This window comes from Hyalella azteca, unplaced genomic scaffold (genome assembly GCF_000764305.2).
Source record: "Hyalella azteca isolate HAZT.00-mixed unplaced genomic scaffold, Hazt_2.0.2 contig17629, whole genome shotgun sequence".
Lineage (NCBI taxonomy): Eukaryota > Metazoa > Arthropoda > Malacostraca > Amphipoda > Hyalellidae > Hyalella > Hyalella azteca.
In genome coordinates, this window is record NW_025947405.1 from 20999 (window position 1) to 44670 (window position 23672).

At 39.4% G+C, this 23672-nt stretch overlaps 2 protein-coding genes across 2 annotated transcripts in view; one reads left to right on the forward strand and one right to left on the reverse strand.

Moving 5' to 3' along the window:
- The window catches only part of LOC108670305 (protein FAM43A), a gene marked incomplete at its 3' end in the record, with an annotated part of 37314 nt that extends 20728 nt beyond the window's left edge, over positions 1 to 16586 (reverse strand). The window contains 2 exon segments of the mRNA XM_018157767.2: positions 3833 to 3871; positions 16329 to 16586.
- Positions 16587 to 20091: 3505 nt separating this feature from the next.
- On the forward strand, positions 20092 to 23185 carry LOC108670306 (the record flags this gene model as incomplete). Its single annotated transcript, XM_018157768.2, is given in 4 exon segments — positions 20092 to 20222; positions 21608 to 21811; positions 22551 to 22704; positions 23105 to 23185. Coding segments are annotated over 4 exon segments (552 nt in total), but the record flags the coding sequence as incomplete, so codon positions are not given.
- Positions 23186 to 23672: the final 487 nt, after the last annotated feature.

Consider the following 23672-nt stretch of genomic DNA (forward strand, 5'->3'; position numbering starts at 1 on the left):
GACGGACACTGGACAGCGTGTCGGTGTCGTTCATGAGTCGTGTTGCTCTGTCGCAACAAGGATGTCCGCGCTGTGGAGGCTGTAACTGACGCTTCCGATGCTGTGGAGGCCCGGCAGTGCAGCGCTTTGGAGGCTGTAACTGCCGCTTCCGATGCGTTGTGATGTGCAGAGTGCGACCTTCTCAGGCCGTTCAGATCACGCACTGATCGTAGTCAGGATATGTGAGCTATGGCAGAGAGCCTTAGAAATAATGGCAAGTCTTTTATATGATCCTAAAGAAAGCTATTCAAATCCAGTTAAACCTTTAGATTTGATGGTTCAGGAACAAAATATAGGTAAATATACTTCACATTATCTACTTAATTACGGTGAGTTATAGTTGCAGACAGCATATTTAGCGTCCAAAACAGGAACAGGATCTCCCATTTGAACCTGGCGCGACGATATTGACTGTGTCATATGGATTAAGGATCGAGCTTATATAGGCGCTCATCTATGAACTCGGAAGCTACGCATTAAATGACCATAACAATCAATGCTGTTCGTCATTTATAGTGCATGTGCATTACGTAAACGCATTATTTATAGAACGTACACACATTATTTATATTATTAGAGTGTAGAACATTATATTAATTAGAACATTATTTTATTTTATTTAAGAGAATTATAACATTATTTTGTGATGGTCATTGTTTTTGTGACGACACGGATTCCGGAATGCTATAAAACTAACGGAAGTTCTAATCTTTATTCGAAAGCAAAATTATGGTAAAATTCATGGAGTATGTAAGCTAAAATACAAGCATAAAAGGATATTCTTATTATATAATTGAAGCCAAAAGAGAAAGCAGGCGCGAGAGCGAGGCTGGACTGGGAAAGAACCTCTGCACAAACAAATGCCAAACTAACTAGCGCTTGAAAAATATCAGGTATCATCAACGCTTCACTCGCAAATTCAAATCAACACCATTTCGTACATATTATGCACAGAGTTTTTGTAATCAGTGTGTTAACACAAACCAGATATTTGCACAGCAAATACGGCTCGAAACAACTAGTAATTAAAGGGAAACAACTAGCAATTAAAGGGAAACAACTAGCAATTAAAGGGAAACAACTAGTAATTAAAGGGAAACAACTAGCAATTTAAGAGAAACAACTAGCAATTAAAGGGGCGGGAGCACCAACACAAGCACCGCGACATTCCGGACGGTGCGAGAGGTGAAAAGGTGCAGAAGAAAGCAGGCAATCGCACGTCAAAGGAGGCCTGTGAGTGTAGGCTGCACTAACACGTAGCTTCGCAGCCAAATACTTGAAGAGAAAGTTCATAAGCGCTATTATTTAACTATGTTGGCTATACTGCTAGGTACTTGTTCCTGCAACTGCTAAAATGAATAGAATTTTAATAAAACCACTTCAGTCACACTTCCGCAGTCAGTTTACCGTCAGATTCGATATGCAAGGCAATGTACATGAAGTGAAGAAAACGCTTGACATTTACTTGTATGAGAATTTTGATACTATGAATTTATTAATAGAATGTGATATACAACTAAATTTAGCACTGATTTATCCTAAAGCTTAAAACTCAATTCAGATTACTCATATAAAAGTCTTCTCATGTATGTAATCGAGCCGAATACTTCTTATCAGCTTCAAATACTGCAATATTCCCCGACTATAACTGATGAATAATGTCACGTCTCAATCTGAAGTCTATTACCTATTCCTGTAGCAGCTAAAACGTTCTATTATCCTCTCTAGTCTCCCGTACAACTTCCAACCCCACAAACGAATTTCCATTCGACATGGGTGTATTGAATGGGTGGCAGCTGAAACCACCTATGAAAAATTATGCTGGACCAATTCAATACTAGAAAATATAACTAGATTATTTCCTGTATCTTTACGTTTATATTCCCGACACTGCAGGCCATCTTCATGATCCCGAGACACGGCTGCTCCACTCGTCTCGAAATTATCTTGACGAACCCAGCCTATAAAGCGGCCTAATGCTAAAGAGTTCACTGCACCGTCCACAATATAGCCAGTGAGAATTCGCCGCAGTCTGGGAGCCAACCACGGCTGAACATATGTCTGCCCCAACGGTTGCACCAGCGCCGCCCCAAGGCAGTAAACAGGCAGGCATGTCCAAGCTACCGTAACATGCCTGCGAGAAAACGACCGAGGCCACTGCCGTGCCCGGCCTAATCGTCCGCAAACTGCGGTTATGCGACTTGCGTTCGTCGTTGTCGGCCTAGTTCGATATTTTAGCCAATGTACCTGCACCTAACGGCCTTGGTTACTGCGAGAATTTCAAACTGGACATGCACAATTTGCTCAATAATGCCGTCTTTCATATGGGGAAATAAGACATGCAAAAAATGAACCTCTCAAAAATATTAACTATATTCCATAATTAATGCGGAATTGCTTCATAATTTCTAAACGATAAGTTTCAAATCAACCGAGTTGCTCAATATTTCAATTGTCTGAAATATTTCACGGATAGACAAAGGAATATCTCACGAATGGATGCTTACACGTGAAGCAAAAATCGCACATTCATTTCGAGGGAAATATTGATATAGCCACATTACTGGGAGCTTCATGGCACCATGTGCAGCGATCGTGACGGTCAGCACCCCCCAATAATACAGCTCAGGCAGTTATGCCACGACATGTACAATCATTTTCTCCACTCAAGAAATTCAATATAAAAAAGTTAAAAGATTCCTGGAAAGTAACCCGTAAGCGGTCCGTCGTGTGTTGCAGTAAACTTATTTTTCCCATTTATTGCATTACATTCTTAAGTTGTATGTACTTTTATATGTCTGCACACATTACTTATATTGCTACTCGATACATGATCAGAATGTTTCAATCAGGGTTCATTTCTAACAACGGAGAAATGAAAAATGGAGCACTAATTTTGAAACTCAGCAGGATTAACTGCAACAGATGTAGAGCAGCAGTCACGGCCAGTGAAAATGATCAGCCCGACGGCCTAATGAATCAGGGAATTCACTGCCATATACTGTAAATTCCAATGTCGTATACGATTTTTTACTTAAAAAAACGATTTTTACATTTCGAAAACAGTGCAAGAATTTTCATGTTAACCGATGTAACCGTGCTAAGTTTACGAAGACACAATAATTATAAATGAGAAATATTAAAAAAAAATTTTAAAAACCAAGCTGAATTAATTTAGATTGTAAAGTCCATCACTACTTCACACTGACATTCCAGCAATTTTATAATTGGTAAGTTTTTTCTTGACCAAAGATACCGGCGCATGAGCGCCGCCGGCCATTGACTCGAGACAGCGACGTGCATACTAATGTGGCGGCCACTACAGCGGCTAAACGAATCTTCAATGTTGTTCCGGTTCTTACTTTACGAAAAAGCATACTCTTTTAATCACATTTAATGGTGCGTTACTACAGCAACTACACGCATCTTGATCGTATTAACTGTAGCGTAAATACGCACGCGAAGTAATGGCATCACTGTAACACTTGATAGATGACATGAATTAAAGATATATCGAAAACTTCGATAAGTTATTGAAGATGAAAGATTGAACGCAGCACGAATATTAACGTAACGAACATAAACGGAGACCAGCTCAATGTAATTGAGCTGGTCTCCGAAACGTTTTCAATATACGTAGATATGCTGAATTTTTTTGGAGTTTTCTTCGCTTTTAAATTTCTAGTTAATCTGCGATTCAAGCAATCTAGTGACATTATTACTTGAGCACGAACATATAAGCAAGACATGCCAGAATCACTGGGCAGGGCCAGACATTTTGCTTCACTCACAAGAAAGTCGCAGTTTCGTGGCCTGACTGCGTTCACGACTTCTGCAACAAACAAAACAATTCATTACATCTCAAGAACTTGTAAACAACAAGACGGAAGTTTTGCATCGAAGAAGAATCGTTGCGATATATGCACTCTGAGGAGCATGGTTCTCTCGGCCAAGAACATAAGCAACACTTGCAGTTAGCGGCAATATAAAAAAACACAGAAAGTTCTTAGTTGACGTAGAAATTCATGTCAAAATGATACGATGATCCGATGCTATCCTTATATAATATGCGTTGTGCTTGCAGATTAAAAACTTAATTACAATCTAATCTTTTCATTTTCTCTAAGTTTTCTTGCAAGATAATTATAGGCTTACAAGAGCTTTCCGTTGACAAAGGCAATGTGGTTACCGACAGTGAATGGCCCTGCAGAGCTAAGATCTTATGAATGCGATACAAGCGATGAGATACGCCCATCCTAGAGGGATGATTTACGCCTGCCGGGCTGCCACAACACCGAGAGTCAGGCCCTTATAGCACCTCACAGACAAGACATTCTTTGAGACGGCCAGTGTACTGACTGTGTCTGTGCTGTGTGTCTGTGTCATGTGCTGTGTGTCTGTGTCATGTGCTGCGTGTCTGTGTCATGTGCTGCGTGTCTGTGTCATGTGCTGCGTGTCTGTGTCATGTGCTGCGTGTCTGTGTCATGTGCTGCGTGTCCGTGTCATGTGCTGCGTGTCTGTGTCATGTGCTGCGTGTCTGTGTCATGTGCTGCGAGTCTGTGTCATGTGCTGCGTGTCTGTGTCATGTACAGCGCGCAGCATATGTGCACACAGAGCTCAAGCAATTCATGACGCAAGGAAGGCTGTGAAGCTCGTCCGATCATTTGCAGGCAAACCACAAATGCGCTTAATCGAGGCCGGCCATCATCAAGTTCGCTATCTCTTCAACTCACTATAAGCGCGCAAGTGTTGGCGCGGGAGAACGCGTACAACGCTCGGCTCTATGGCAAGAGAAATGCGTGATTCAGTAGTGAAATGTACTCATTTTAGTGATTTTTCTGCGGGTAATGAAAGTGAAGCGGATCAAAACAGGTATACAACTAAACAGATTTTATAGAAAATAGGAATAAAATTCAAGGGAAATCAAACATGTAAAATCGGTGTTTTATTCGAAAATTATATACACAATGCATAGTGCTTCTCCCTACTTGTGAGTAATCAATAGGACAAAGAAACCCGAGAAAGTATAATTATTAAAGAAATGAGACCGCACCTTATTTCTCGGGTCCGCAACGTATTGGCGTTCTGTGGTTTTCATTCGTGCTCCATCGTTTAGGTACTGATCAAGAAATATTACAACGGTTTTCGGTTATTTTCTTAGACGAATAAACAATGCTCTTTATCAAATTCATTGAGTATTACTATTCTAGAAGTAAATATTCGAGTCGTCCATTGCAAATAAGTTGGCTACAAACATCATAAATTCCGGAACTATCGACCAAGCAGTGACAGTTGCAATGTAATAAAGTACAAACTGAATACTATGTAGGCAATTGAATACTATGTAACCTACAATTAAATGTCAATTGTAGACAATTGACATTTAGAGACAAAAATATTGCCGCTGATAATCGACAGAAGTGAGCAATGAGACGCTCGTGTCGCAACCACCAAAGATCGCAATGACCTCCGGCACCAACTGTCAAAACTTTGTTCAAATGCCACACAGTTTGAAAAATAATAGCAAAACTGAAAAAGAGCATAAAAAATTCGAATACTGTTAATGAATACCAGAAAGAGAAAGTTAACTTTGAATGATAATAAGTGGACGATAATATTGCAGCGCTGCCAACAGATCAAAAGAGCTGTGTCAGTGTTCAATAGTGGCTATTGAACACCATTGAACAGTATTGAACACTATCCAACACTATTGAACACTATTTGAGAGTGTTCAATTACAATAGTATTCCATGAGCGCGACATGAGTACTGAGAGCATGCCGGTCTGCGAGGCTGCCGCCAAAACGAACTCGGGAACTCAAACCCCTGCAGAGATGACACTTTTTTCTTAAATAAAATAAGAGTTATCACCTGCCTGCCTTTAGGATATGGTAATTAGAGGAGGTCAATCATGAACTTCCCCGGAGGCTGATAAATCAACTGAATAATGAACGAGGCAGCTTATTACGTACGGCAATGACAGTTGAACATAATTTCAGACTGCATATCCGAGATAACTCTGAGAGTGTTTTGCAATCCTATTTGCAAAACTCTAAAACAGGATTGCAATCCTATTTATTTAGTTACAAGGTGTAAAATATACGTCTTTTAGCCAATTATAATGTTGCATAACCACGCTATAGGTCCCACGTAAGTTTCTTAATTAAACATACAAATTCCTGAAATAAATCTCATCTACTTCTATATATTCTTAATCATCGAAATTCATCAATACAAACTGAAGTTCGATGGTCGACGTCTGCCGGTGGGCTTGCTAGCAGACGTTCACCACCGCCTCACCTCGCAGGCCATCACAGTTGGCTTCTGTTTGCCAGGACAGGTTGATTTGTGAAGCGCTCTTATCGCCTCTACATCTGCAGGACACCCTGCATCTGCAGGACACCCTACATCTGCAGGACACCCTACATCTGCAGGACACCTTGCATCTGCAGGACACCCTACATCTGCAGGACACCCTGCATCTGCAGGACACTTGCGTGCTGCGCAATAATTTGGGCCTCAAGGTCCCTTCTCCCTCGGCCCAACCAAAACCTTCAGCGCTTTCTACTCACGTCGCGAATAGTCGTAAGATTGCAGGTGTAGTTAATACTTTCGATAAAGACAAGCTAAAAATAAATTAATTATAACAAGAAAATCGTGTGCTAAATGAATAGTTTATGTAAGTGAATCCTAAACTTTATAATAGTTCTATCACTCATTGTACTTATCTGCCCAGTAATTAACGTGTTCTCATCAGTTACTGTGCGATTTATCAGTTTTCTTGTCCCATCAATCATTGTGAATTTGAGCACTGTCTTATTCCATCCTTCATTTTCTTTTTGAAGATTTTTTGTATTTCAAAATTCATTTGCGTTTTAACGGTGACGGCGATTGATGGTTTCGGCAGTCGGCTGATGTTGAACACAAAAAATGACACCACGGTGGCGATTATTCAAATTGCTATATAAATGATGGTGATGATGATGATAACGTGATGATGATGATCATCATCATCATCAACGTGATGATGATGAGGGCGTGATGAAAAGTGCGATGGCTGTGTGGACGTTAGGAAGAAGGAGAGGAGCACATGGAGGCTCGAAGAACCCATGAAATATCAGCCCAGGCCACAACCTTCACCACGACCTCTGCTGCCTGCAGCTGCCGAGCTACTTTGCTTCGAGCTTCGAGCTACGAGTGCTTCTAAGACAACAACAAAACAACCTACAACAAATGAAGAAGTGGCGACAACAACCTCAAGGAATGATGAATTACACAGAAATCATCCAAATCAAAATATTATAAATATAAACATAGAAGCAAAGAAGACGCCACGGAAATTTACCATATTTTTAACGAGAGAGTTCCCGAGACCCGCTTCATTATCATTTGAACAAGGTTTTTAATAAATATGAGCAGAAAGGAATAAACTACACTAGGTATTTTTTCAAAAAATGCAAGGATTAACACGAAATGACTGGAACGCTGAGCTAACCACCGCTAACATGACGCTACAATGAATGACGTGACATTCGGACCAAGGCTGCGGTCGGCTCTCAAGGCGAGAGAGCTTCGCTGCTCGAGGTGCTTCTATAACTGCGGCCTAAAAAGACACCGCAAGAGAAATGCATATATGGGCACAAAAAAACCCGCCCCGAGACAAACACAGCCACTTGAGTGACACTTCAAGGTTAGCTCCGTCGTACACAATCGTAAGCTGCTCCCGGTAATCATAAATCGAGCAGCGTCGCCCGACGATCGAGAGATCAGAGTAGAAGCTGATCGTCCTGATGTCGTCGTCATCATCGAGTAAGCTCGTTGACAATTACATTGGCGTGTAAACACAGGAAATCAGCGACCTCCTTTGTCTTGAACGTGTGATGTTTGAAATAACGTTGCCACTACACGAGGCTTCGGCATTCCAGTAAGCAATTACAGACAATCAAGATAGCGTGCATTTCTGCGCAGGGCAGGAAACGTCACATTTGAACTTCGTCTATCGCATCATGTCATGTGGTGCAAAGGAGAGACAATAAGCAAGGTAACTTTTTAAAGCCAATTAATCATGCTTTGTCCGCAAATCATACCATTGACTGCACTGCAAGTAACACATCAGCTTTTTATTGCATTCCTCATCCCAAAGTAGCTCGATAGTGTTGACAATTCGGCGATGCAGGGACCTCTATTATTTTCATTGATCACACAATGCTTAGCAGGCCAATATAATGACGGTTGAATTACTATGAATGTAACGCGAATCAAAATAAATATACAATGAGAGAAAATAACCTTAACGATTTTCAGTGTCTAACCGCTCGGAAACTCGACGAAAGACACTGGCTGTTGAAATTGATGACTATATATAATCGCCTGTCTTCATAGCCAAGAGCCAACTGTAAATCTGAAGACAATGCACGAGCAAAGATAAAAGCTTGCATTATTCGTGATCCAGAAATGGAGTCAGACGTGGGGGTTGAGCGTAAGTTTGTGGGTCGTTGACACTGAAGCGCAGCACGCGCCCCAACAGGCCGCGGCTAACAGCGTTACGCAGGTCATATGCTCAATTGCGTCACAATGTGACGTCAAAATCAGAGTAGCTTTAGAGCACAATATAATTCGTTCACAGTTCAACGTAATCCATACAAAGACAAGCAGTTGCTGAGTCTCTCTCCAAAGTGTACATGACACAGACATAGTATGGAGGGTGAGGAAAGAAGCGGAGTGAGGGAAGAAGCGGAGTGAGGGATGAAGCGGAGTAAGGGAAGATGCGGAGTGAGGGAAGAAGCGAAGTAAGGGAAGATGCGGAGTGAGAGAAGAAGCGGGGTGAGGACAGAGTAACAAAATTACGGAAGTAACGATATGAAAATATACGACGAACATGACAACGATGCTAATCAATGGCCGCTGTTACATCAGAAACATCAGCCACGCAGTACTCTACAGGAGGGACCTAACTAGTCTGCGTACATGACACAGGCTGCTCGTAGCGACGTAGCTTCATGGCACACGCATAGCCTCTCGACCAGCATGAGACTTTCCGGTCGAGAGTGCCGCTGCGTCTGCTGCACTTTCACTCTGGGCATTTGGGAGGCCGCTTGTTTGTTGTAGTTAGCCAGCTGACAAGAGTCAGAGCAGCAGCAACACGACAGCAGGACTGTCAACGATACCATCCGTTTTTACCGGCCACGTATTGGTAGGAGATGACTTGTTACCGCCAACACGACGCAACGCCGAGCATAAAAGAACTTTATTTGAGATGTTACAGGAATGTGAGAGAGGAATTTGGGATGTTACAAGGATAATTTGGGATATTACAAGGATAATTTGGGATATTACAAGGATAATTTAAGATGTTGCTGCAAGGATAATTTGAGATCTTACGAGGATAATTTGAGAGGCAAGCACTTTCACACACCATAGAGCACACAGGCTGGCATAGCCATAAACAATACAACGCACAGCTCTGTATTGCTCTCGACTTTTCAGTGCCAGTGAAGGGAGTGCGTCTGAACGTTACACCAACACAAGACGTGAATGTAACAAGAACAAGAGTGTCACGTGATACTCAACAGCACCAGCATTAAGGTATACAGCAGGAACCAACTACACAGTGCACCTTGTATAGGAAGGGTCACAACAAACAGCAAGTGCATCATGCCGACCAAAACACATGGGATGTGACCATCACACACACTTTCAACAGCACTGTGTAGGAGCAATTTGGTGTGTAGGAGCAATTTGGTTGCGTCTAACTGTCTCCGTATTTAAGTAATTATGACGTTCTAAGTAATTAGAACGGGACAAACGGGCTACTGAACAATGTCAGTAGGTAATAAGTATGGCAATTGCATGGCATTCATGTCCTGAATAGTTACTGCCTTGGTAAAGACATAATCACCACCATATATGGTAAATATGTTAAATATTCATCAAAGTTAGTGTGCTGGAGTGCGTGTTCGAAGCCTACAAACTCCGGAAATACGTAGGGCTATTCGGCAACGTATCCATGATCTTATCTCCCCGTGTCGGGATATTAGTTGAAAATTTTATCTTTACAAATGAAATCCTGTGGCATAAATGGTGGGAAGTTTGATGTACTGTAAAATAAAAATTAGATGTTAACTTTATTAGGTGTGGATGTATAAAAATGGCCATGTAGCCTTTACATTTTAAATCATGACTTAAAAGGACGATCGCGGCAATGAGTTTGACGCGTTTTCATTCAATTACGGTACTTAGGTTCACAATTATCAACTGGTTTCAATAATGACGGGATTCGGAAGAGCTGGATTCTCCAATTGAAAGGATTATGTATCTATCCCGGGCTACGCCGGGCTGACCTGCTAGAATTACATAAAATTAGTGACCAGTGATAGCCTATGCCGGCCTAATATAGAGCAGTGTTACCTTTCACGTCCCAGGCATCCCTACAACACTACAGCTACAGCTCTGACCTCTCCACACATTCCGCTGCTACAGCTGTGACCTTGCAGCTGGTAGACCGACATCTGTTACCATACCGCTGGTAGAAAGGTGCTTACCACCATACAGCTGCTAGAAACATGTGTTACTATCAAGCTAGTAGTGGGATTAGTACTTTTAAGTTGGCAGAGCAACATTTGCTTGAGATATCCGCAGCTGCATGAGCGATATTTCCACTGTTGATTTTAACCTACCTAGCCACAACTGGTATCCGAAACAAACGTCGCTCTGCCAGCTCACTGGTATCCGATGTTATTTGAACGAAAACAGTCCTGATACTTTATACTAGTTGCAACACCAGCAGTGCAGGCTGCTGCACCAGCTTGCATAGAGGTAAACATGCCGATTTTAGCAGAACGTAGGAAAAAGCTTTCGTAAAATTAAAATAAATCTGCTTACAGTTCAATATACTCGTACTAGTACAGTTCAATACTCGTATCTGCTTACAGTTCAATATACTCGTACTATAGTACAGCTCATGTTTACTTAATAATAGAAGCTGCACGGACAACCATACTCACTCGGGCTCGTCAAAAGAGCTGAGGGCGGCAGGCAACCGCTGACCTAATTAAGCTACGAGCCATGATTAAAACTACGTGGATACCACATGATGGCTCACAAGGCTGGTCGAAGGCAAGCCTTCAAAAAGCTAAACGATGGTCAGGAATATGCTACCAATTTGTTATAGTGTGCGCATGAGAACATACAATACCGGGGTTATTGTTCGTTCGCTTAATACACAAGGCAGTATTTAACACGATCATATTCTGGCACTGCTTCCGAGACAACGAAATGCTTAAAAATTTTGAATAAACCTCTTTAAACACAAAGGGGTTAAGGAACTGACAAATCCTACTTAGCGATAACCTCAAAATGCTAAATAAACCAGTTTAAACACAAAAGGGTTAAGGAACTGAAAAATCCTACTTATCGCCGTGAGCTTGAATGGAAGCAGTAGACAATAGCGGCCACACCAGCACGCGGCAAAACAATGCTAAGCAGCGCGAGCGTGAGGGAATGCTACCGGAAAGGCTACACGTGCAGCGCAAACTTAGCGTAGTTTACGTACAAACGAGCGGGACTGTGTACATGAGACTCGTCCGTACCTACACACAAACGAGCGGGACTGTGTACACGAGACTCGTCCGTACCTACACACAAACGAGCGGGACTGTGTACACGAGACTCGTCCGTACCTNAGCACGCGGCAAAACAATGCTAAGCAGCGCGAGCGTGAGGGAATGCTACCGGAAAGGCTACACGTGCAGCGCAAACTTAGCGTAGTTTACGTACAGACGAGCGGGACTGTGTACATGAGACTCGACCGTACCTACACACGACCTCCATGTGCGTGTCTCTGTATGGGGCGTAGGACGGGCGCCTCATGCCTGTATATGGTCCACTTCATTTTTCATCCCGAATAACATCTTCGTAACATATAATAAAAAGTCAACACAAAATCAGTTACAAGTTCATCTGGCAATAGGTTCAGACATAAAACTGTAATCAGGTGCAAATTCTATCAAAAATAGCGATTCAAGGTTCATCGGAGCGTCAGTCTTCAGAAATTTACATAGAAAAGAAGGAAGACGTAGTACAAAATGTGACGTGTTAACAGGAGCGGCAGACGGCCTTAAAATAACACGAATGTCGTCGGATTTCGTCATCCAGCCGAGACGTTATAAGCTGCACCAGATCTTCCCACGCTTTCTGGGGGGAATGTGAAGCAGCGACATTAGCGGTGACTACAGCAACAGATCAGCAGACATTGAATCAACAGCGATGAATTAATTGTTGAAACAACAGCCAAGACATCAGCAATAACTGCAGCAACAGCCAAGACATCAGCAATAACTGCAGCAACAGCCCCCAAGATTTCATCAATGCCCAGTAGCGTCACGAAATGTGATTCACAGCAGCAANGAGCAGAATCACTCTCTGCAGTCGTTTTGGGATCAGCTCTTTACTTAGTCTCTAGTGTACAGCTTGTTGCGCCTGTCTTTTGTGGAGATTGTTTGCTGCTCACCTCAATATTACTCTTAATTTTTGATCCTTCAGATACATGCCCACAGGAGTTTTGTTTGTTGTGAGGTAGCAACTCACTCTCACATATTGATAAGACCATTTTGGTCGGAAGAAGCTCCAGGCTGTGCCGCCCAGGCTGGACCTTCGGTAGAGCCTACAGACTCATGTGAGGCTGAGTGCAGGGCATGTCAGTGAACACTAACCCGGGATGAAATATGAACATATATTCAAACCTCATTCATTTAAATGCAGCATTTGCCCTTTCCAGTAGCAATATTCTCGTAGTAACTCTGCACTCTGAAGTGTCTTATCTCTGAATTTTTGCCCACAGTTACGCAACCCCCGTAAATCACCGTCCTGTCGAGGGGCTACCTTGGACGCGTCTCCAGAGCTCCTTCAACTACAAATAGAAGAAGAAGAAGTATGTTCGTTCATAGTGATAAGACGTGTGGTGCTATCGCTTAATTAACAACCAACGTTCTCGGTGTTGTGGACAAATCTGAAACCAGGTGCAAATCTATAAATACTAGTGCTTACCGAATAAGTGTGAAGATCATTCAAAGGTATCAGTAGGAGTAGGTATAGCTGAATCATCGTCAGGCGCCAGCCTGACAGAAGAGCTCTTCTCTGAAGCAGTGATGGACACGTCTGAGTACCTAACTGAGTTTGCCACTGTGCAGAGAGTGAACGAAGATTTAAAGACCTACGATGATGCCAGAATTTCATAGAGGAAGCTTGTTATTGTTCATAGTTAACCTGATGCCAGAATTGTTCAGCAAGAAGGCTGGCGCTGGTGGTGCTGAGGGATGCAGCAGCACGCGGCGAGGCGTGCACCGGCATTCATACCTGCGCTCGGTGCCACAACACACACACACAAATATTCATTATTTATATGCTACATAAACGTTTAATAACAATAACATAGGGTCCATCAGAGTTCTCTTTAAAGTAATTAATAATAAGTAATAATAATAAAGAAAGGCCAGCGCTCAGTGCCACAACACGCACACAAATATTAATTATTTATTAATTTATATGCTACACAAACGTTTAATAACAATAACATAGGGTCCATCAGAGTTGTCTTTCTTTAAAGTAATAAATAGTAAGTAATAATAATAAAGAAAGGCCTGCGCTCGGGGCCACAACACACACACAAATATTCATTATTTATATGATATATAAATTTTTAATTTGGAGACAATAACATATGGTTTATCTGAGTTGTCTTGAAAGTAAGGCAAGGCGTCGCATAATAAGTAGGTTATCATATAATAAGACAACAACACACAATATTATATATAAATATTCATTATTTACATGCTAAATAAACATTTACTTTGAAAACAATAACATAGGGTCTATCAAAGTTGTCTTTAAAGTAAGGCAAGGCGTCGCATAATGCGTAGTTATCATACAATGAGACATTTTTTCATCTCGATAAGCACTAAAATCTGAGCAAATCATTAAGGAATGATACAAAATATTACAGAACTAAAGCATTACATACGTACAAGGAAATACGCCAACAGTCATGCACTTTTATGGCGTATAGCGTCTCAGAACTGAGCGCTCATTGATCAGCTCGTTGTGCACTGCGTACAAATGATCAGACCGTCATCTTTATCTGTACAAGCTCTCTAATTTACAAGCTTGAAATGCTTCAGAGCTAGCGGTGCAATAGAGATAGAGAGTGAATAACATAAGTTGTGTTCATGGAATAAGTGCAAGCTTAACACTACCTTCATTTCTCGTTACTCGTCGTGCAAGTTTTTCAAATGCTACATAGTCTGGCTTAGACTGGTTAAATGCTAAATAATCTGGCTTAGAATGGTTCAATGCTAAATAGACTGGCTTAGACTAGTTCAATGAGATTTTTCCTGCATTGTCAAGCGCTATCGGACGAATTTTGTGCGTGACAATCGCTGTATATGCGGCGCGAGCTCAACAGCGAGCTTCTCGTCGCACAAAAAAATACAGACTCACAGACGCTCGCGATGACAGACATTTTTTAGCCAGCCAAGATATCTTTTCGACAACTGAACCCGAGGACGAAAAAGCGTTAGGATTTAATCACAAACTAGTAGCATAAGTTCTCATTTCTGTTGACTTCCAAGCTTCAAGTAGCTGTCGACCAACTATAACATTCGAAGTTTTGAATATAAAGTTGACTTGGGACGAACGTTGAATGGTATTCAATCACTTATGGGAGGCAGACAAGAAAATATGCGCTAAGAAGTGAACACATTCCTACTTAATAGTGAAATAATTTATGAGTTACTCGCCAAACCAAAGTAAAATATTTTGTAAAAACGTTCTTGGTAGAACAGATAAGCAACAGATGATAATCAGCATCTGTTCGCGCATAACTCACTCAATCGTCTGTTATGGAAAGATCGGCTTCCAAAGGCCGGATCCCTTGTGAATCAAGTCACGAAAAGTACAAGAATCGGCAACAGGCCATGGGCCTATTTCTTCAGTGCCGACACTTCTATTCTATTCTATTCTATAACTTAGTCCCCGGTACTGTTGTGTTATAGTAGACTTCAACTTTTACCTCGTACCTCGAGAGGAGCATAGCGCTGCAGGCAAGAGCCCCGGCGTAATGGACAGCTCCGAGTTTGGGACAGCTCTGAGTTTGATGCGAAATTTCGTTTCAAGTCGCTAATTTCGTGTTATGAAACAGAATAACCTTTGGTTATTTAACCAAAGGTCTCATGACCTTTGAGTCTGCTTTGTACATTCATAAGCTATGATTTAGGTGGTCATGCCATTTTTAAATGAATTATAAATTTCGTTAGAATGAACCGAGATCTCTTCAAGTTTGAAGTAGTGAACTACGCGATAAATAAGTAACTAAGTCTTCGTTTCACTCAATTTCTCGTGAGCCTGGATGAAAGTGCAAGCAAAGTTGGAAATTTCTCAAATCTCCGACTTGGGAACGGAATCTAGAAAGCGGAAAGGAATTTCAGCGGTCAATTTCAGTAATATTTTTAATTCAGTTACGATTTACACTCAGTAAAAATCATTGCTATCTAAAAAAATTAATGAAAAAACGTGCTTGATTTTTACAGTGCGCACCTGAAAAACATATATTTTTATGTTAAGATGAGTAGAGAATGGCATAATAATGAATGTTCTTAGTTAAATTGGAACAAAGTTGAAAATGCGCTGCATGAAACTTGCGAATCTACATTTCACTTGCGCACTTCAACTATTTTGGTACTACAAATATGAAACATTTATAATTTACATAATAAACATTCCCTCTAACTGCACAACGTTATACTTCCGAGACGTTCATCATACTCTGACACGCCTACGTATTTGATGCTCTGTTTGCAAACATGTAAAGTTGTAAACAAACTTGAATTGATCGAGAACAATAAACTACATAACAAGTAAATGGTGAGACGAACTTTCAAATTTTAACTGTCCAAGAGGAAAGGAAGGGAAAATATTTTCGTTCATAAAATTCAACTGATGCCCGTCAAAACGTGGCGGAGGTAAACACCCCTTTTAATTTCTTCAGAGCTAGCCTAATTGACTATTGGTTTATCACTTTTTAATATGGCATTAAAATCTGCATTAACTATGTAGGTACCTAAATAATAAAGAAACTTTACTATTGAGATTTGAGTTTGCAGGAAACTTCATTCCCTCTGAAAATTTTTACGCTAATTTTTTCGCAAAACTCTAAGGTTATTTCAATAAACTAATCACTTCGTCTCATACCCTATAACTCTTATCTATAACATTTAATTAAGTTTGCAATAAAGTTACCTGCAATGTTGTGCTCCGGTGAAGCTGCTACTTGCAGCATTGAAGGAACTCGCTCTGCCTCAGGTTATCCAACGGCCCACACACTCAAACTCATCAACTTTCAACACGATTAACCGATGCTTATAATCCTGTATGAATAATCACTCTATTAAGATGTATTTTATTTTAAAATTGAAGCACAATGAAAACTAACGTATTATCACACGTTCACTTTTCGACCAACTCAGAGCTGAAGTTTGATACACCATCCCTCACGGAGTCATGTTGAGCACTGACCACACCAGCGTTGTCCGTTGTGCCGTGTGCGTTGAGCGGAGCAGCGAATGGAGAACATCGAAGGATCTCTCTAATTATTTTTTGCTTATCTCACATTCTTCATGAATTCTTTATTACAAGAAGAAAATTCAAATTTTTAATGAATGGGATACATTTGATATTGATAATATTGCGTTGGTAATATCTTTTTGGGCAATTTTTGTCAACCAAAATTGGGAAATTGCAAAATTCTTGCAATCGGCTGCGTTCACGCTAAGTTTTCTTGCGTTTCGCCATCCGTCCTACAGAATTTTACAGCGATAAAAACAGCATAGCAAACATTGCCGGAGATAATTTTATTTTTCCGTGACAAATCACACAACTCAAAGGTGTCCGAACAACATTTCTATTAGTACAGGATTTACGCTCACAAAACAGGCATTTACAAGCTCTCACAGGCATTATTAGTTGTACGAATAGTTTCAAGGCAACCTCAGCAAATAGTTCCTCAGCGACCTACCTCTTAAATTTGGTATTTCTATAAAAAAGTTTGTGTAATGGACATGCAATTTTTGAAAAAGAATATATGGTTGAGTCATCATAGTGATGTAATTTTTGTTCTTGTAATTCAGTCTAACAGAAGTGCAACCTAAGTGATACAAGTGCGACGATAATATAATAGACTGATCGACATGTAGGCCATCTTTTGAGTAATAATCCGAGTATAGAATTTCCATAGTTTTCACTGCTCAACCGATGCTAAAACCCACTAAAAGTAACTGCCCAAGTTCGGCATTTAAGACAATCAGTCACTAAGCAATCAGCCAACGGTATGTCAGCCATACAATGGCAAATATGAATTGGCTTCGGCGCACTCGGTGCCGTTTACAAGGAAATTTATCATTGTTCTATAGAAGCTGTGTGAGGTTAGGCTGTGTGAGGTTAGGCTGTGTGAGGTTAGGCCGTGTGAGGTTAGGCTGTGTGAGGTTAGGCTGTGTGAGGTTAGGCTGTGTGAGGTTAGACTGTGTGAGGTTAGGTTGTGTGAGGTTAGGCTGTGTGAGGCTAGGCTGTGTGAGGTTAGGCTGTGTGAGGCTAGGCTGTGTGAGGTTAGGCTGTGTAAGGTTAGGCTGTGCGAGGTTAGGCTCTGTGAGGTTAGGCAATGTGAGTTTTGGCTCTGTGAGGTTAGGCTGACATGATGTTCTAGTGACAACATTAATGCATCGAAATGAACTTTTCCTCATCAGCAAAATCCGAACTCATTCGGATTTTAAATAAAATGTACAGCTAGATATAACATGCGTATTGTTTATTTTAAGTTTGAATTACAAATTTTATTGGTTATTGTCATAATTTTTTTGGTAGCCGCGAATTTTTTATTTCGATGCTTGATATTGATATTTCGATGCTTGAATTTTTTATTTCGATCTCTAAGATTATCTCCAAAACTTTTCAACAAGTAACGAAACTTAAATGTTTCACCACCCCTATAATTTCCTACAGGGACTATCCATGGTTGAACTAGTAGTTCAACCATGGGACTATCTATCACATATCGCTATCTGGCAGTATAGCAGATATGAACTATTTGTGATGCGATAAAACCGAACACTCCCTCCTCCCAGTCAGCTTCATAAATCGATGATCTATCTTCAGAGTAGCTTATGGATAGCCGAAAGGTAGTAATCCGGTTTCATTCTGGAATATTTTCGATAATTAAAAAAAATTAAACTTCAAGAAGATAGTAGCTATCGTAGTCCTTGCATTCCATCTCAGGAATGATTAACCATGTCTTCTAGTTTACAAAATGTGTCTCTAAATTTTACATAACTGGACTGTTACGAGAAAATTGAAATAATTAGTGACCTTATATTTTGTACAAAGTCAAAATCGAAATAATCTTGTAGTGCGGAATTTGGTGACGTCCGATATGCTATTTTTTATGCAGTTTCGTATGTTCGTTCATGGATGTTGATTCCGGTTCGAGCTGCGGACGGAGGTACATGGAGGACATTTAGAGACTGTCGCCAAGGTTCGAGCTGCAGTCGACGACGGTCGTAAGTAAGTTCCTAAGCCTACATCTTTAATTTCAATTTTGAAACTCGTGATAACTGTGTTCTTGAACTCTAAGAATTAATCAATAGCGCGACATTGTTAACTTCGAGGATGTCGCGCCATAAGAGGCGGAAGGAGAGTAGCCTGTCTTCAGATGAAGGCAGCAACTCTCCTTCTTTGCCTGAACTAGTTGAGACTGTTGAATCGCCTTTGCCAGTAGGAGATAAGTCAAAAGATCTTGTTTGTGTCCCAGAAACACCTGACTCACCATCATTAGTTCCACCTTTGGCAATTCCTGACTCGGCTTTGGGGAGATCAGTTGCTGCTGGTGGAGGGACTGGCCTTTCCACAGTTCCCCGGAACAGTAACTTTGAGGGTTTTTGTGCTGATGATGATGACATAGGTGAAATCACTCTTGGATCAGAAACTTCAGATGATGAGATCCTAACTCCTGCCCAGAGATCAAACTCTCATAAAAATAGGAGAAACNCTACCTCTACATCATCTACAATGAAAGAGGAGGACTTCAGTGTACTGTTAGTAATGGATGAGTACACTCTGCATGCTTCAAATGTTTTAAAATTAAGTTGTATTCCAAGTGTCCCAAGTTTGACGGGGCTACTCGGGACACTCTTTTTTTGCTTCTGGCACCTTACAAATAGCATACGAAATTTTTTTGGAGAAGCCATGTGATAGCACTTGCAAAGAGCTTTGAAATGAGCCTAAACTTGTTTATGAAATGTTTCATGGTAAGAAGTTATGAATGAAAAACGTTCAAAATCGTCCCCAGTAGCCCTGGTTGACGGTATGTACTTATTTCTACCAAAATTTCAATATTTAATGCTTCTTCTAACTTGAAATGAATGTTTATTGCATTCAAAACATTGTTAATAAACAAAATCAACTTCCTGAAACTTGCCTTTTAATCTACCGTCATCTGAAGAATTGTTCCACTTCCTGATAATGTAAATTAAAGAATTCTCTGGTCATCAATCACACATGTATAAAAAGTAAATTCTGCCATCTAATACTAATAAGCGTATTTGTGTATGTAGAGAAGTTCAGACCGCTTGTTGGCAGGACCACTTGCTCTGCACCAATTGATCAGATTGAGAGTGTCCTACATAAATTGCTAGGGTTATTGACTAGAGAATGCTGATTGGGTGATTTTTCCATTGCATGGAAATATTACCCAAAAGCATACCTACCGTACTTCTACGTCACCTTGGATTTAAGACTGCTTTGTGACACCTACCACCAGAGCCATCCCACACGGGTGCATGAATGGGGGCACATGAAATAACTAATTTGCTGATTTTATTAATTGACTCAAATTTAGTTTATTTAGGGATGCAAAATTTTGATAATGAGTAAACGTTTTTCAAATTGAGCAGTGGCAGATGTAGATATATTTTTACAATTTCCATGTTGATCGCTAATAAATTATTTTATATTACTGTTTTATATAATTAAAATGTTTAGAAGAATAAAAAAAGAACAACCTACTACCAGTATCAATTTTAGTATTGATCAAGTCATCAATCAAGAAGATGAAATTGATGAATTTCTCCCTAAGCCACATTCCAGGTAAATAAGCAATCTATGATCAGAAATATTTGAATTACCGGTATTATATTGTAATACTTTCTAATATGATATGATAATAAATTGTATTAGGCTTGTGACATTTTTAGCTTGCCCATAGTTAGGCCTGAGGGCTATGTGTACCAAACTAAATTTTTCATATCTGTGATATAAGTAATTATTTTATTGATGTAGGTACTATTTGGCATGTCTCAAAACATGATACAAAATTGCTTGTAAGTTGATAAAAATTTTAATTACCATACCATATTAGTTAGGCAACCTGCACTATTATTAGTAATTTAACAATGAATGGACTTCATATGCTGAAATTCCTAGTGGCATAGAAGAGACCTTAACATTTCTATTACTTCATTCTTCACTTAGATGTTGCAAGATCATCAATATGTTATGATTTTTAATGGCTTTGACTGTTAAGTTACACAAAAATATGGCCAAATACATTTACCAAGTCATTACCTCAAAGACAACAAGGTATGATCCAGGGAGATTTAATGTCCCAATTATAATTCTCCATTACTGATGATGTATAATTGGTAGGTAGTTTTTGGTGAATATGATAGTTTTTGATATGATAGTTTTGGATAAATATGAATACAGATTAATATTCAGTGATATGATAAGTAATGATGAATGATAAACAGTGATATGATGAGTAATGATGAACTGTGATATGAGAAGTAATCAGGAGTCCTACAAAAATATGGGGAGATGAGATCAATTGCCTTTTGGTGAAGACTTTCTAGCTGCCATCCTGTTAATCCAGTCAAGATGCCAGATATCAACTAATATCATTAGTGTGCTCAAGTTGCAAGAATTTAAAAGCAAAATAAATGTCAAGTAAATGCACCATATCTGAATGAATTTTTTTTAGAGATTTGTTCCATAATCAGTTAAAAAAATTAGAGAATATAATTACAGCAGAAACAATCAAAATGTACACAAAGAAGATTAAAATCCAAGTGATAAGGAAATGACAATGGAACACAAAAAAGAAAAAACTAAAAGCTTACAATTTCAAAAAGATAGGATCTGTGTTATTATTACTGTATATTAGGAACATTATTGAGAACATGTTTTGCATTATGTAGCAAGATTTCCATATTTATTAATGTGGAATTATCTTGTGCTTATTGGTCCCTTTCGTCCCAGTTTATTCCATTTTATTTTGGTGCATGTTCAGAGGATTTTGCTAATTATGGCCTAAAATTGGTTATAATAAACTGTAACATTCAGCTGTTGTCCTCAAGATGAATTATATGCTCCCATGACAAACTTCTGAAAATGAATAAATAAAAATGATTATTTTTAATTTTTATTCATATCTGATTAGTACCGTATTTATAATTATAATTTTTTTGTTGTAGTTCTCATCTTTCATCCATATTCGATGACCCGCCAATTGCTCAATTGGCCTCAAGCCGGACATCTCTCAACTACGTTCCTCCTCGGCAACCCAATGAAGCCTCCTCAGCTGCGACTGATAGTCTCAGCGGTGCTGGTCTCAGCAACCCTGGAGTCACTGATTCTAATCCTGTCTTGCTTGCTGTTAAAGTCGAAGTCACTCTGATGTGAGTTAATTGATATTGACAACTTTGAATAAGATGATAAAATTCTTTTAAAAAATTGCCATTATTTTAACAGCAGATAAGCCAAACTGCATCTGTTGATACTGCATAGGGAACTGAATAAATCAATTAATTTTCTGCTCAAATAAGAAAATCGTTTTGTAAGAGTTCATTCAAAGCTTCTTCACTGCCTAATTTTTAAAGTACCTTGAAAACTATTTCCAAGAGTAAGATGATTTTGTATTGCTATTTATTAGGAATTCAATGGTGGAAAACAAATCAATTATGTTAGGCTCTGGTTAAAAATCTTTAAAAATTACATCTATAATGTGATCAAGATCCTAAGAAATAATTCACTTGTTAATTGAAGAAGCTGTATAGTTGGGGGCTGTTTTGTTGCTCAATTTGTGTTTAATAATTCATATTGAGTTTTATTAAACTAGGTGCTCCATAAATGTTTGGATTTTGAAATTATATATACAATATAGGTACTACTATACATATAACGTGTGTAAACAAGTAAATCCTGCCATTTAATATTAATCTATACATATAAATATATGCATATCATAACTGGTTTTCATTTTTAAAATCAATTAGATGTTGATTTTTTGAAAAATTCTATTTCTTTATAGCATATATCTGAGCAGAAATTCACAATTTCTTCTTCACAAAGTTTTAGTGTGGATGTTATTTCTTTCTATTTAGACATTGCTCATTTAGCCTTCTCTCTATGTTCCAGCCACAATTCTACTGATCGAAATGAACAAATTGGTGCTGTTGTGAGCTGTGTGCTGTCTCCCAAACAGAACAATTCTCCATGTGTGTGGCTTCTGTATCAAAACCCTAAAAACCCAATTGCTAAGATTCTTGTCGATAAAACCTTACAGCTGTCTGTAAGTATATCCAAACACATTTAACCTTATATTCCATTAAAAAATTCAAAACCTAGTCCATATATTATTATTTTGAAGTTTTTAATTCCAAACATTTGCAGTTCATCATTTCAAATAGTAGGTGTCAATTTTCTAAGAATTTGAGAGTTTTCTGCATCGCATATGTACAATTTATTATGGTTATTGAAGTATTATTTATCTTCAATTGGTTGTTCATATAGATTGTTAGGTCATTATACCAAATATTACAACAGTTTTACCCTATATTATTTGAAAGGTAATAAGCCATGACAGTCTGCAAGTGTTTGATGCGCTTATTTATCTCCAATTGGTTGTTCATATAGTTTGTTAGGTCATTATACCACATATTACAACATTTTTACTCTATATTATTTGAAAGGTAATAAGCCATGACAGTCTGCAAGTGTTTGATGCGCTGAGGCAAAAATGGTGGTTACTTAAGACAGCTCCAGAACAACTCGTCCTTCTTCTTCTCCAGGTATCATTCTTATTTCACTGTAGCCTTTACCTCCCTCTACCATCCAGGTTCCTGTAGAATCCTATATACTTTCATATAAGTGGCCACATAACATACAAGATTATTCTAAATGATGGAACTAATCTAATGAATTTGTATTTATTCAAGTATAAATTCAAAATGAATAATTTATCCACAAATCGAAGGAGGAAGTTTCATGTTTTTTCCATATTTATAAATGCTCAACATGTCCCTCTTGTGCTGCACAGCAAACGTCTAAATGGTAGCCAAACTTGTCCCACACACGAGAAAGCATACCGGTATCTTCTGTTACTGAGTGCACTGGTAGAGGCGGGACGTAAACAGAGTTGCTGGTAGAGGCGGGACGTAAACAGAGTTGCTGGTAGAGGCGGGACGTAAACAGAGTTGCTGGTAGAGGCGGGATGTAAACAGAGTTGCTGGTAGAGGCGGGACGTAAACAGAGTTGCTG